This window comes from Jaculus jaculus, chromosome X (genome assembly GCF_020740685.1).
Source record: "Jaculus jaculus isolate mJacJac1 chromosome X, mJacJac1.mat.Y.cur, whole genome shotgun sequence".
Lineage (NCBI taxonomy): Eukaryota > Metazoa > Chordata > Mammalia > Rodentia > Dipodidae > Jaculus > Jaculus jaculus.
In genome coordinates this window covers 100,784,514-100,799,627 of record NC_059125.1, presented here as the reverse complement: position 1 = coordinate 100,799,627, position 15,114 = coordinate 100,784,514, and the positions used below count along the sequence as shown (strand labels likewise).

Sequence of the window (15,114 nt, the reverse complement as noted above, 5' to 3'; positions counted from 1 at the left end):
TTGCAGACAAGTATCTTAACTGCTGAGCCATTTCTCCAATGCCTGTCCCTTTTTATTAAAAAAAAAAAAAAGTCTGTATCAAAAGGATTAGTCTGAGCTGGAATGGTAGCTCACTGGTTAAAGGCACTTGCTTACAAAAGGAATAGACAGTATGGAGCTTTCTTGATTGGTGAAAAGTTTAGGATCTGTTTTTACATGTTCCTGTCTATGGTTGGTCTAGAGACAAGGTGTCTACTACTTGTTAACAATGTAGAATGTACCTATGCATACTGGATATGTCATTTAGGGGACTCCTATTTCTGGCTATCTACTTTTCCTATTTTAGTTTTAATTCTTCCCCATTGTCTTTAAGCTAAATATAATATAACTTGTTATCTTTTTTTTGTCTTTCATCCTTTTTGTATTGTAACATTTCCTTTTGCTTTTCTATTATTTTTGTTTTGTGTTTAACACATTGGATCTGCTTTCCTTAAAAACTTTTAGATATATAAAACCATATTATTGACTTTGAACACAGCATTATTTAGCAGTTTTATAGAATGTTTTTCAACTAGCATAACTGGAACATTATATTCATGGAAAATCAGCTCCCCATCTTTTCCCTCCCAACCCTGTTAACTCCCATTCTCCTATTTATTTGATCAACTTGACTACTTAAGATGCTTTATATAAGGGAATCATGTAATGTTTGTCTTCCTGTGACTTGTCTTTATTTCATGTAAGTATATAGTCCTAAAAATTTGTCTATGTCCTAGTATATTGTAGGATTCTAGTTTTTAATCTTTCTTTGGAGGCTAGTCTAACAGACTGGCCCTTTTATGAGAAAAAGAGAGAGAGAGAAAGGGGGGGGATTGGAGCACCAGGGCCTCTAGCTGCTGTAATCAAACTCCAGACATGTGTGGCACCTTGGGTGTGCTTGCATCACCTTGTGTGTTTATGTGGGATCTGGAGAGTCAAACGTATCCTCAGGCTTTGCAGGCAAGTGCCTTAACTGCTAAGCCATCTCTCCAGCCCAGGTTTTCATTTTTTAAAGACTGAATATTATTCTATGTATATTTCACTTTTTCTTTATCCATTTGTGGAAATTTGATTCTCATTTTCTTCTGTGTATTTTCTTCATGTGTTATTTGCAATAGATAGATAGATGATAAACATAGTGCATTTTACATTGATAATGACATGTTAAGTAACATGTCACTGTTCTTTTTTGCTACTAAAATTTGTAATAACATTCCAATTGTAAGTAATAAAATATTTTCTTTTCTGAAGGTGTTATTTTTTTAAAAATTTTTCCTCCCTCTATGGTCTGTTTTCTCTCATTTGCTCTTTTCTATTGTTTTTTTTTTCTGTTCTTTCACATTAGACAGTTTTGTCAAATGCCTGATAATCAGATTTATGAATAAGGATGATAAAGCTGTTTAGAAACTCTTAGAACATGAATGGTCTTTGTGGGCTTTGGACTTTCCCTTAAGTTGATAATGATATAATCCAAGCATTTGGGAAGCTCGATTAGAAGGATTGGAATTCTAAGCCAGTTTGGGTTACATAGTGAGATTGTGTCTTGTCTCCAAACAACAACAACAACAACAAATAGGGTCTGGGGAGAAGGCTCAGTGGTTGAAAGTGCTTGTATTCAAGCCTACCAGCCTGAGTTCAAGTTCCTAGCAACCACTTAAACCAGACACAGTGGTTCTGTATGCTTCTATAATCCTATCATTCCTACATAAATGAAAGGCAAAGAAGGAGAATCCAGAACTCATGAGTCAGCTGTACTAGAGCATGCAGCAACAAAACAAGGGAACCTATCTCAAGGAGAGAAAAGACAAATACCTCAACGTTGTCAGGCCTCCACATGCACACTATAATGTGCACATACCCACATAAATTCAAAACAAGAACTGTTAAGAGAACAACTCTCTAGGAGAAAATTACATTGAGAAATAAAATAGCCTTTTTAAAAAGGGGTGATGTGAATGGGCCACTTGCTAGAGAAATCTCCCATTCCCTGTCATTTTTCTCTCTCTTGGAGACATCAATTTCCCTAGGGGAGAATGTTTTTAATGCTTTCTTGAGAGGATACTACCAGCATTCTAGTAGCCAACTTGTGGTAAAGTCCTGGAAGGTCCCAGTATTTTGTATGCATTCTTTTTTAGTAACCTTTATTACAGCAGCAGTATGTATGACTTCAACCACATAGGCATACCTCAGGTTTTGATAGTAAACCTCCAGTATTCTACCAGGATTGTTGAGTTCTTCTTACCCAGTAGCAAATTGTGGAGGAAGGTAAAGATCAAATTCATTTTTAAACAACCTTCAATCTGCCATCCTCATTTTTACCTTATCCCTCCATACCTATTTCTAGTCACCTGGAGATATCAATACTCAGACCATTTGAGATTTCATCTCCTTTATTGACAGTTTTTTGTTTTGTTTTGTTTTGTTAAGTAGGGTTTCACACTAGCCCAAGCTGCCCTGGAATTCACTGTAGTCTCAGGGTGGCCTTGAACTCATGGTGATCCTCCTACCTCTGCCTCCCAAGTGCTGGGATTAAAGTGTGCACCGCCACACACAGCTGACAATTTTTATACATATATATAATGTATTTTGATGAACACCCCCTCTCAATACTTATATTCACTCCATGCCCCCTTCCATACAAGCCCTTCTTCCCAACTAGTCCTTTTTCTACTTTGAAGTCGTGTGTGTGTGTGTGTGTGTGTGTGTGTGTGTGTGTGTGTGTACCAATGAGGGTACATATATGTATGTGTCCCACTAAATTAAATTAGGGTTGTCTACATGAGCATGATTGGGGATTTATTTACCAGAACACATGTAATTTGCAGTGGTTACACCACCACAGAAAATGTCTCCCACTCTCCCAGCAACCATTAACTGCCTATAACTCGTGTGGGAGGAATGAGGTCTTAATGCCCCCATCCACCATCCATGGCAGAGTGTTGATGGCCCTAATGCTGTGCAGGTGACAGTTGTGAGATTATGACTGCAGTAGCCATGTTATGTCCAAGGACATTCCAGAAGTACCTTATATGGGTAGATAATGCTGCCCCAAAAAGCCTTTGATTATTGTAGGAAAATCCCAGTGTTAGTGGTGGGATACCTCCCAGTAAGTTGTTGGTCATTGAGGCCTTTGAATTCCCTCAAACTATACAGGTTATTTCCAATGCTTTTGGTTCCCCACCAGAAATAGATTCTCAGACTGTATTGCTGAAGACACTACTTGCTTCTTTTGCAGAATACTGAGAAATCATGCTGAAACTGAGCTTGAGGCAAAGTAATCAACAGTATTACCCAGTAGTGGATACTGCAGGTTACACAAATGACCCACCAGACAAGATGTGCCTACTGGGTGCACTAGTGGCATGGCTGTTAAGGGGGTAACCAACTGTTACTTATTGAACTTGAGGCCTGCTCCATGGGAGGAAATTCATGCCTGGTACTCAAAACTTAGTGAAAAGCCTAGGATGGAAGCCTCTATTGTTGTTTGTATAAATGGATGTGCTGTGTCCATTAAGTTGCACTCTAAATATTTGAGATTATGTCCATAGATTAGTGCAGCTGTCACCTTTAGTTAGAGAAGCTTCATTTTTTTTTTTTATTTATCCTCACTATGGGGCCTAGACTGGCTTCTGTCCTCCCAACTCAGCTTCCCTAGTTGCTAGAAGTATAGGTACATGCCACTGCACCTGACGTTTGAAGATTCTTAAGTAAAGATCAGGTGAGTTGTTGGCTTTTCCCCACTGTATGTTTAATATTCAGCTTTCCTGAGTGTGATTACTACCTACTTATCCTAACTTTCAAGAATATTATTGCTATTGCTGTCTCTCTCTGTTCTTCCTGACCTTGTCAGTTTATTTCAAATCCTTATAGCTTGACAGTTTCTGAAGAGAATAAAATTAGATGAAAAATCAAGTTACCATCTCTGTTTGAAACTAATCAAAATATAATGTAAGAGTTACTTTACCTTCCTCAGGTGATATTTCTGTTGATCTTCAATTATATTAGGTGTTATACCTAAAGAATCTTAGTCCTCGGGTGACTGAAAATGATCTCATCTCATTATTCGCTCGATTCCAAGAAAGAAAAGGACCTCCTATTCAATTTCAAATGATGACTGGACGAATGAGGGGACAAGCATTCATCACCTTTCCCAGTGAGTATTTTCATCTAGATAATTACACAGTTGCAACATCAATTCACTGGAGACTACTGTAACCTCTCTAATTTAGATACAGCCCTTGTTTGAGCTGAAGCACATGAGAAAGAGGAGAATAAGGAAAATATGTTTTCAATGTTTCGATATCCTCCTTCATCTCCTTTCTCTTTTCTGAAGCACTGCATACATAACTTACCCCAGTGTATTCAAATCCATAGCTTTGGCATGTCCTTCTTACCCTACCAATATATATTTCTTTTATTTTGTCTGACAATAGTATTTCTAGTTCAACTTATATTTGATTATTCATTAGCTAATATACTGGTTTTCTGAGCAGAACATATGTACTTGCCTTGTGCCCTATTCTTTAAGACCACATGACTTGAAGATATGAACTAATTCAATATTAATTCATAATTAATGGATGATGTTTTCTTTAGAATATCACTTACATATTAATACATGGCTTGTATTCTAATCAAAGTGTAAGAAAATTTGAAAATATGTAGTATATCTGAGATAAAATATGTTCAATATAACATTACCTACATAGGATTCTATAAACCTTTGGCCATAATCTACCCTGGCCTTATTTCTTAATCTGAGGATCTGAGACCCATAAATCAAATATTCCTTATATCCTGCATATGCTCATACATGAATTTTCTGTATTTCTATAAGTAAACTTAGTTACTTCAATAAGGATTCCAGCAATAATTCTAACAATAAAAGAAAAATGCAAAGTATCCTTTATTTGTGTAACCATTTTTAAAATTTTGTTTATCATAATATCTGTAATCCCTATCTATGATAGAGGTTGTATTTAAATATGAATACCTTATACTTCTTTAGTATTTCTTTGTTATATCTTTGAATTAATAAAATTAGAGATGAAAAAGGTAACATCACAACAGATTTCAGAGAAATTCAAAAAATCATAGGGACATACTATAAAAGCCATAAAGTATGAAAATCTGAAAGAAATGGATGATTTCCTTGATTTATATGACCTACCTAAATTAAATCAAGATGAGATTAATCAATTAAATAGATCTATAACAAGCATAGAGATCTGAACAGTTATCAATCTCCCAACTAAAAAAAGCCCAGGCCCAGATGGATTCACTGCTGGATTTTACCAGACCTTCAAGGAAGAGCTAAAACCATTGCTTCTCAAGCTTTTCCAGGAAACAGAAAAAGAAGGAATTCTACCAAATTCCTACTATGAAGCCAGCATCACCCTGATACCAAAACTAGGCAAAGATAGAACAAAAAAAGAAAATTACAAACCAATCTCCCTCATGAACATAGATGCAAAAATTCTCAACAAAATATTGGCAAACAGAATACAAGAATATATCAGAAAGATCACTCACCCCAACCAAGTAGGCTTTATCCCAGAGATGCAAGGATGGTTCAATATACGCAAATCTATAAATGTAATACATTATATAAATGGGTTGAAGGACAAAAATCACATGATCACCTCATTAGATACAGAGAAAGCATTTGGCAAAATCCAATATCCCTTCATGATAAAAGTCCTACAGAGACTGGGAATAGAAGAATCAATATTGTGAAAATGGCAATCTTACCAAAAGCAATCTACACATGTAATGCAATCCCTATCAAAATTCCAAAAGCATTCTTTATGGAAATACAAAAAAAAATCCAAAAATTCATTTGCAATCACAAAAAAACCTCGAATATCTAAAATAATACTGAGCAACAAAAATAAGGCTGGTGGTATCACCACACCTGATTTTAACCTATACTACAGAGCCATAGTAACAAAAACAGCATGGTACTGGCACAAAAACAGACATGTAGATCAGTGGAACAGAATAGAGGGCCCAGATGTAAGTCCAGGTAGCTATAGCCACCTGTTATTTGATAAAGATGCCAAAAATCCTCATTGGAGAAAAGACAGCCTCTTCAGCAAATGGTGTTGGGAAAACTGGATATATATCTGTAGAAGGATGAAAATAGATTCTTCTCTCTCTCCATGCACAAGAATTAAGTCTAAGTGGATTAAAGACCTTAACATCAGACCTGAAACTCTGAAACTGCTAGAGGAAAAAGTAGGGGAAACCCTTCAACATATTGGTCTTGGCAAACACTTTCTGAATACAACCCCAATTGCTGAGGCAATAAAACCACAGATTAATCACTGGGACCTCATGAAATTACAAAGATTTTGCACTGCAAAGGACACAGTGAATAAACCAAAGAGGCAACCTACAGAATGGGAAAAATTCTTTGCCAGCTATACATCTGATAGAGAATTAATACCTAGGATATACAAAGAACTCAAAAAGTTAAATAATAAGGAATCAAATAAGCCAATCAAAAAATGGGCTATGGCTGAGCGTGGTGGCACACTCCTTTAATCCCAGCACTCAATGAGGCAGAGATAGGAGGACCGCCATGAGTTTAAGGTCACCCTGAGATTACAGAGATAATTCCAGGTCAGCCTGGACCAAAGTGAGACCCTACCTCAAAAAACCAAAAAAAAGGGGGGGGGGCTATGGAGCTAAATAGAGCATTCTCAAAGGAAGAAATATGAATGGCATATAAGCATCTAAAAAAATGTTCTACATCACTAGTCATCAGGGAAATGCAGATTAAAACTACATTGAGATTCCATCTCACTCCTGTCAGATTGGCCACCGTCATGAAAACAAATGATCATAAATGTTGGCGGGGATGCGGAAAAAGAGGAATACTTCTACACTGCTGGAGGGAATGCAATCTGGTCCAGCCATTGTGGAAATCAGTGTGGAGGTTCCTAAAACAGCTAAAGATTGATCTACCATATGACCCAGCTATAGCACTCCTAGGCATATATCTGAAGGACTCATCTCATTTCCTTAGAAGTACGTGTTCAACCATGTTTATTGCTGCTCAATTTATAATAGCTGGGAAATGGAACCAGCCTAGATGTCCCTCAACTGATGAGTGGATAATGAAGATATGGCAAATTTATACAATGGAGTTCTACTCAGTGGTAAAGAAAAATGAAGTTATGAAATTGGCAGAAAAATGGATGGATCTGGAAAGGATTATACTAAGTGAGGTAACCCAGGCCCAGAAAACCAAGCGCCACATGTTCTCCCTCATATGTGGATCCTAGCTACAGATAATTGGGCTTCTGCGTGAGAAGGAAAATACTTAGTAGCAGAGGCCAGTAAATAAAGGAGATATGAAGGGAAGAGAAAGGAAGGGAGGAGGGTATTTAGTAGGTTGGTATTGTATATATGTAAGTACAATGATTGAGATGGGGAGGTAATATGATGGAGAATGGAATTTCAAAACGGAAAGTATGGGGGAGGGGAGGGTATTACCATGGGATATTTTTTATAATCATGGGTAATGTTAATAAAACTTGTGAAAAGATAAAAAAAAAATTGGTTATCATAATATCTGTAATCCCTATCTATGATAGAGGTTGCATTTAAATATGAATACCTTATACTTCTTTAGTATTTCTTTGTTATATCTTTTAATTAAGAGATGCCTTCAAGTATCTATTTTGAATTTTTATTGTCATTAATGTATCCTACTGATTTAAACAAATTGGTGGTGATTATTTAAAAAGATAAAACAATATATCTGTATTGTCTTATAGCATATATTTAATAGTAATGCAAAACAATCAAAACTAGACTTATAATTGAATGATTAATCTCTACATAAATTGATATTATGTCTTTTTATTTTCAGGTAAAGAGATAGCATGGCAAGCATTGCATCTTATAAATGGCTATAAACTGCATGGAAAAATACTGGTGATCGAATTTGGAAAGAACAAAAAGAAGCAGTCACATCTCCAGTCTTCTTCTCCCATATCTTCTCCAGATAATAGCACAGCAAGCAGTGGGAGCTGAATGCATATATTCATTCTTGTAGAAGGATATAGGATTTGTATATAGATGGAAATTTGATTGGTGTTGAACAGGATAACTTAGAATTGAAAAATTAGGACAATTTGTTTTAGCTTTTGAAGAGAATTGGTGCAGTTCTACAATCAGAGACTATATAGACAGAAAAAAAAAAAACTATAGGACAGATAATATCCTGAGTGTTAAAGACAATATTCAAAGATTACATAGGAAAGAATACCATGATTATTAAGGTAATTTTAAAAAAAAACACAACTTTCTCAGGATAAATTACATAGGATTATTTCTGAAGATTTTATAAAATCTTTCATATTTTCTGGAGTCTTTAGTATGTACCCCTACAGATAACATTCTGTCCAGAAATGCCTCTTCTGTGCAAAATTTTAAACCAAATTAAATATTAAACCATTTATTTATTAGAACTCATTTACTTCTAATTTTATCTACTTAGCAAATAAAAGGTCTCCCTCTCTCCCAGCTCCAGACCTAAGTGTCAACTACTATTTTGTCAGAACTGTCAGCAGTAACAGTAAGTAGTTCCATAGGTTATTCAATAAATTTAATGATGGCTCCCCCACTGTTACCAATCTTCAGAAAGATCTATACTTTTTTTAATAACATCTTTTAGACAAAAACATCAGTGGTCTCATGGCCATTTGGGCTAGATGCTGTTGAGTAATCATTGAATTTAAAGCAATAAGCATTAAATACATTGAATAATTTTGTAATATATGTTAAATATTAGGTTAATTAAATTCCTCATATAAAAAACCCTATTTTTCAAAAGTGAAGATAAAGCATTCACACATTTAAAAAAAAAAAAACTGGAGAAATTCTGGCCAATAGACCTCACAAGAAATAAAGAGGAAGTATCAAACTGAAAGCAGGTCACCTCAGACAGTTATTTGAATCTACATATAAAAATGAAAGACACGTATGGTTATATTATTATGAAGACACATTCCATTTATTCAACTTTCATTAAGAATATACATTGTATGGACACATCATGTATTGGTATCATCACTTTCCTCCTCCCTGGCCCCATTCTGCTAAGGGTCCTCTTCAGTGGAGTTGCTGATACTCCCCCTAGGTTTGCAGGTTATGAGATGTGAGAGCATTAGTCAGTCATTGTAAGGGGACCCAGTGCCTCAAGCATTCCTTTCCATTCTGCGGTTCTTACAATCTTACTGCCTGTCTTCCATAAAATTCCCTGAGCTGTGGTACATGTGTTTTAAGTCTACTTCAGTTTTAAGCTCTCAGGAGTTTCTATATTTCTACTTTGGTATGTATTAAAGATCCTCAGTGTCTGCCTCCTTCAACCTGGCACAGAATGTTAGGTTCACCATGGAAGCAGCATTCTTACTCATCTTACAAGTTCACTGTGCTTTCACCTGGGCCCTGGCTGAAATGTGAGAGATGGTTTATCTCCTTAGTTCTCGCTACCTTCTGAAAAACAAAAACAGATCTCCAATGGAGAAAGAAGTCAGCATAGGTTAAATGGAATAAACATTATTAATTTAGAGAGATTTTGATGGAAATATCCCCTCTTTTGACCACTGACTAGTGGGAGCTTGTCATTAGAAACCATAATGTTGCTCTCCATATGATTCTGACCTGGTTTCCAGTCCCAGCTGTGCGTTCCTCTTCACTGAGTGGATCTATTAGCTAATCACAAAGCCACTGGTTACCCACCAAGGCTGTGTGCTACCATTGCACAGATATATACATCTTGTCAGGCTGGTTGCTTTTGAATAGCCATGACCCCTGCTTGCTCCCAATGTTGTTGACCACTTTCCCACAGCAGCACAGGTAGTGCTTTCCAGCACTATACAGTATAACCATCTGGGAACTGGCTCCCTTCTGGATTACCACCAGGTCTCTGTGTGTTCTTTGTCAGCAGCATGTGGTGTCTTCAGCAATATCACTTACCTAATTTTTACAAGCTACATAAGACAGCAAGAATATACAGTTTCATTGTTTGGCCTATAACATAAAAAAATAATATATTTACCAGTAACAGGACAAAGAATGTAGGTAGAAATAATGCTACTTTTTACTAAGGAAAGTATTCTTGATAGTAGCATAAATTCATAGTAACAAATAAAACAGAAAAATAAGATAATTATTTTTAAAAAGTTGTAATTATTCAAATATTTTCTCAGCTTCTTTAAAATACATAGACTTATATTAAGTGATAATTATAATGTATTGTTACGTTTATAAAATGCAAAAATAGCACGCATAGCTGTCATACCACAAAATGTAGAAAAAAATGGGTTTATGTAGAAATAAAATCACTAAATATCACTGGAATTCAGGTAGTCAGCTACTCTTATTTAGTTAGGATATGCACAGTAACCCTGAGTAACAACTAAGGAAATAACATTTTCAAAACAACAGAGAATTTTTTTCTTTTCTTTTTAAAATTTATTTTATTTGTGGGAAAGAGAAAGAGGCAGACAGAGAGAGAGAGAGAGAGAGAGAGAAAGAGAGAATGGGCAAGCCAGGGCCTTCAGCTGCTGCAAATGAACTCCAGATGCATGTGCCGCCTTGTGCATCTGGCTTTTCTTGGTTTTGGGGAATTGAACTTGTGTCCTTTAGCTTTGCAGGCAAAGGTCAAAGCCACTAAGCCATCTCTTCAGCCCATGGAAATGTTATTAAAAGAAATTTAAAATCTTTCAGTAGTGAACAATGCTAAAGAAAGCAAAAGGAAACATGGATAACTTTTTGTTAAGCCTTAATAAGACCCTGTTGCTGAAGACACCGTATGCTGTTGACACGGAACACAGAGACCTGGCTGGAATCCAAAAGAGAGCCAGTCCTCAGCCCATCTAGTGCTGGAAAGTGGCCAATGATGGTGTGAGCTGGAAGGAGTCTAAGCTACGTTGAAGCAACCATCCTGACAAGAAGTACACATCAGTACAGTGGTGGCACATAGCCTTGGTAGGTAACCAGTTGACTTTCTGATTGGCTAAGAGATCCACTAAGAGGAAAGGAACCTATATCTGGAACTGGGAACCAGGTCAGAATCCTATGGAGACAAAGATTATGGTCTCCAATGTCAAGTTTCCACTAGTCTTTGGCTAAAAGAAAGGCTACATCCATCAAAATCTCCCTAAATTAATAACACTTATTCAACTTAACCTGTGCTGCTTTACTCTCCATTGGAAAATCTGCTTTTCTCTTTTCAGAAGGTAACAAGACCCAAGGAGATAAACCACCCTTCACATCTCAACCAAGGCCCAAATGAGGAATGAGGGAGACTTGCAAGAGTATTGCTTCCATGGTGAGCCTGGCAGTCAGTGCCAGAGTCAAGGAAACAGATGCTGAGAATACTCAACATGAACCAAAAAAGAAATGCAGAGGCTCCTAAGAGCTCATCACTGAAGTAGGCTTAAAACACACCCACCAAGGCCCAGGGAATTTTGTGGAAAGAGTGTAAGAGCCACAGGTTGGGACATCATGTTCAAAGGCATTGACTCCCTTCAACTAACACTGCTTCCACAACACGTAACACACAACCCCATGGGGAATACCAGCAACCCCACTGAAGAGGGCCTCCAACAGAATGGAGACAGGGAGGAGGGTAAAGATGGTACCAACACATGATGTATCCATACAAAGTATGTTCTTAATTAAAAAATAAGATATACTTCTTAAGGCAAAAAATAGTAAAGTGACATTAGTAAATTCATATCAGTACTAACAATAATTGTGAATAGATTAAACAGTCTTGTCAGAACAAGGAAAATCAAGGCTCAACACTGTACAGAGACACAATTTAGATAAAATAAAACACTGAGTTTAAATGGTTGAGGAAACTAGCTGAGTGGGCATGGTAATAAATGGTTGTGTTTTGCTTTTTACAAGTTGGTGAAAATGTTCTAAAATTCTGTTAATGACTATATGGCACGCATATACTGAAGCCCTTAACTTGTGGGTGAATTTTATATTATATGGATTAAATCTTAGTAAAAGTTACAAAGATAGGATGTTGAATATCTACATGTCTGTCACAAAATGAGTAAGTAACTTATGGCACATCTAGTTAGTAGGATACTATGAATATGTTGCAGCCTGTACTCATATCCTATTTTATATTAAGTTAAAAATTAATATGTATAGTTATGTGTAGTGTGAATATATTTTTAAGTAAATTGATAGTTGGATCGACAGATAATAAATACATAGATAGATTTTTTCAAAGTTAAGAAGAGAACTGAAATATAAAGCAAGTTGTTAACCTTTTGGAGGTAGAATTGTACAGGCTGAAAGGAGGCTTTTTCACTTTGTGAACTTTTGAGGTGGTATTATTTGGAATAATTTTTACCTTTTTGTATTTTTAATCAAAATAATTTTTAAATATTCTTGCAAAGACTTGGCTTCCAGAATACTTGTCAGACCCCATCTAAGGATGTCTGACTATACTCAGGACAAACTCCAATTCATTTGATACACTGATAACTTATAATTAACTCTTCATTTTTAAACATAGCTTAAGGGATGAGAAGTAAATTATCCTAGTTGTAGCCTCATGCATATGTTACCCAGGAACATCTCGTCTAGATTTCCCAGAAGGAACTACCTTCTTTTCCGTGGAAAATCTTACCTCTTGCCTTTACTAGACTTACAAACTACTTAAAAATGGAGAACAATAAAAATTGAGATATCTTTCAACTGGTGCATAGATACAGAAACTGTGGCATAACCATTCAGACAATGAAATTCTACTCAGCAATAATAACTAAGGAACCAAATATGCAACAACATGGGGAAATCTTAAATAAATATGCTAAGTAGAAGAAATCAAACTCAAAAGACTGTTTATTATTTGATTTCATTTGTGTGTTTTCTGTCAAGGGTACACCAATAGGAATGGAGGGTTGGAGCTATCAAAAGTTAAAGTGGGACTGGGGAGATAGATCAGCATTTAAGGCATTTGCCTTCAAAGCCTAACAGTGCTGGCTCACTTCCCCAGTGCCCATGTAAAACCAGATGCACAAAGTAGTACATGCATCTGAAGTTCATTTGCAGTGGTTAAAGGCCCTGGTGTACCCATTTTTTTGTCTCTCCTTGTAAATAAGTAAATAAAAATTTTAAAAAGTTAAAGTGGTAGCAAAGGGGATTTGTTTGTTATGATGGAACTTTTCTATATCTTGTTTTGTTTATGTTGTATGATGTGTGCATTTGTTAAATCTCATAGAATTATACACGAAATAAAAATTTTTAATGTATGAAATTTTAAATAAATGTAATTTTAATGGAAAAAATGTGTGAAGGACAATCATTTAAATTAACTAATGTAAGTATTCTGTTGTCTTTGGTTACTTCTGAAATGTCAAAACCACTTTTCTACTGCTTCATATTTTTCTTCCTACAGGTGAGTCAAAACAATCAAGTAAAATCATCTCTAGATGATGATATAGCTTAGGAGTAGAACACTAACCTTTCAAGCACAAGACCATAGCTTCAATCTCCAGTACCACCAAACAAAGTGAAATCTTAAAAAAAAAATCATAAATCTCCAATACAGATATGGTAGCACATGCATGTAATTTCAATACTCAGGAGAGTTAGGCAGGAAGATCACTGAAATTTCAAGGCCAACCTGTGCCACAAATAAGAACCTGCCTCAAAACAAATCTATGTACATATGTAAAATTTTGCCACAAAAATTAGGGGGCTGGGAAGATGGCTCAATGGGTAATTCACTTGCCATGTAAATGTGAGTACCAAAGTTCAGAAGCCCAGGTAAAAGCTGAGTAGAAATAATCTCACTACTCAGGATGTTGAGGCAAGTTTCCAAGGGCAAGATGCATAGCCAAATTTATCTCCGGTAAGCTCTGGGTTCAAGTGAAAGACCCTCAGTAAACAAAGTGGAAAGAGGTCAAGGAAGATACCTGACATCAAGCTTTAGCCTATATACACAGACACATTCCCTCAAACACATGCATGCATACCATATCCACGTATGAAAAATGAAAATTGGAAAATATATTCACTACCCAAGGAAATAATATCCTTTACAAACAATGTATATAAAGTTTAGTACAGTAGTCATTTTATAAATATGAGCAAACTATGATATACATATGTGAAAATGCCAGTTGACACCATCATTTTGTACAATAAACATACACTAATAATAAAAATTAAAAAGCCACTCATATTGCCAGGAAGACATTCCAGGCCCCATTTGATACTTGAAACTGGATCATACCAAATCTATAATGTGTGTGTTTTTCCTATATGCCCTGCAACACTGCCAAGTGCCTTCCAGAGTTAATATATATTTCTTGACACATTTTACATCACTAATTATCCTTAGCCGTTACTCTCATGATTCCAGTGAGGTTTTTCATTTTTGTCAGTAAAACCATAGAAGTGATCTGTGTTCTTGTTAGTGAATCATATTTGGTTAAGGTGGTGTCTACTAGGTTTCTTCAATATAGTCATCCTCTTTACAGTTTTACAAATGCATTGATACTATGTAAATATTCTATTCTGCTTTTTGTTTTTTCAATTTAAGGTCTCACTCTAGCCCAGACTGGCCTGGGATTCACTATATAGTCTCAGGGTGGCCTCAAACTCACGGCAATCCTCCTACCTCTGCCTCCCGAGTGCTGGGATTGAAGGAAGGTGTGTGCCACCATGGCCAGTTTATTCATGTTTTTTTTAATCACACTTTTTTCTACTTATTTTAGCTTTCACCACTATTACTTTTTTTCTCAATTTTTATTAACATTTTCCATGATTATAAAAAGTATCCCATGGTAATACCCTCCCCCCACCCGACTTTCCCCTTTAAAATTCCATTCTTCATCATATTCCCTCCCCATCTCAATCAGTCTCTCTTTTATTTTGATGTCATGGTCTTTTCCTCCTCTTATGATTGTCTTGTGTAGGTAGTGTCAGGCACTATGAGGTCATGGATATCCAGGCCATTTTATGTCTGGAGGGAGCATGTTGTAAGGAGTCCTACCCTTCCTTTGGCTCGTACATTCCGCTACCTCTTCCACATTGGACCCTGAGCCT

At 36.1% G+C, this 15,114-nt stretch overlaps 1 protein-coding gene and 1 long non-coding RNA gene across 5 annotated transcripts in view; both read left to right on the top strand.

Moving 5' to 3' along the window:
• The window catches only part of Rbm41 (RNA binding motif protein 41), a 52,529-nt gene extending 43,590 nt beyond the window's left edge, over window positions 1-8,939 (top strand). For all 4 annotated transcript variants that reach the window (XM_004658964.2, XM_045140940.1, XM_045140943.1 and 1 more), the window contains 2 exons: window positions 4,024-4,171; window positions 7,898-8,939. In XM_004658964.2, the coding sequence (XP_004659021.1) occupies window positions 4,024-4,171; window positions 7,898-8,061 (312 nt within the window). In that variant the 3' untranslated portion in view covers window positions 8,062-8,939. The remainder of the gene's footprint in view (window positions 1-4,023; window positions 4,172-7,897) is intronic.
• Window positions 8,940-10,639: 1,700 nt separating this feature from the next.
• Window positions 10,640-13,341, top strand: LOC123456668. The gene is made up of 2 exons (XR_006634611.1): window positions 10,640-11,022; window positions 11,271-13,341. It is a non-coding gene; the product is annotated as an uncharacterized LOC123456668 (long non-coding RNA).
• The last annotated feature ends 1,773 nt before the right edge of the window (window positions 13,342-15,114 follow it).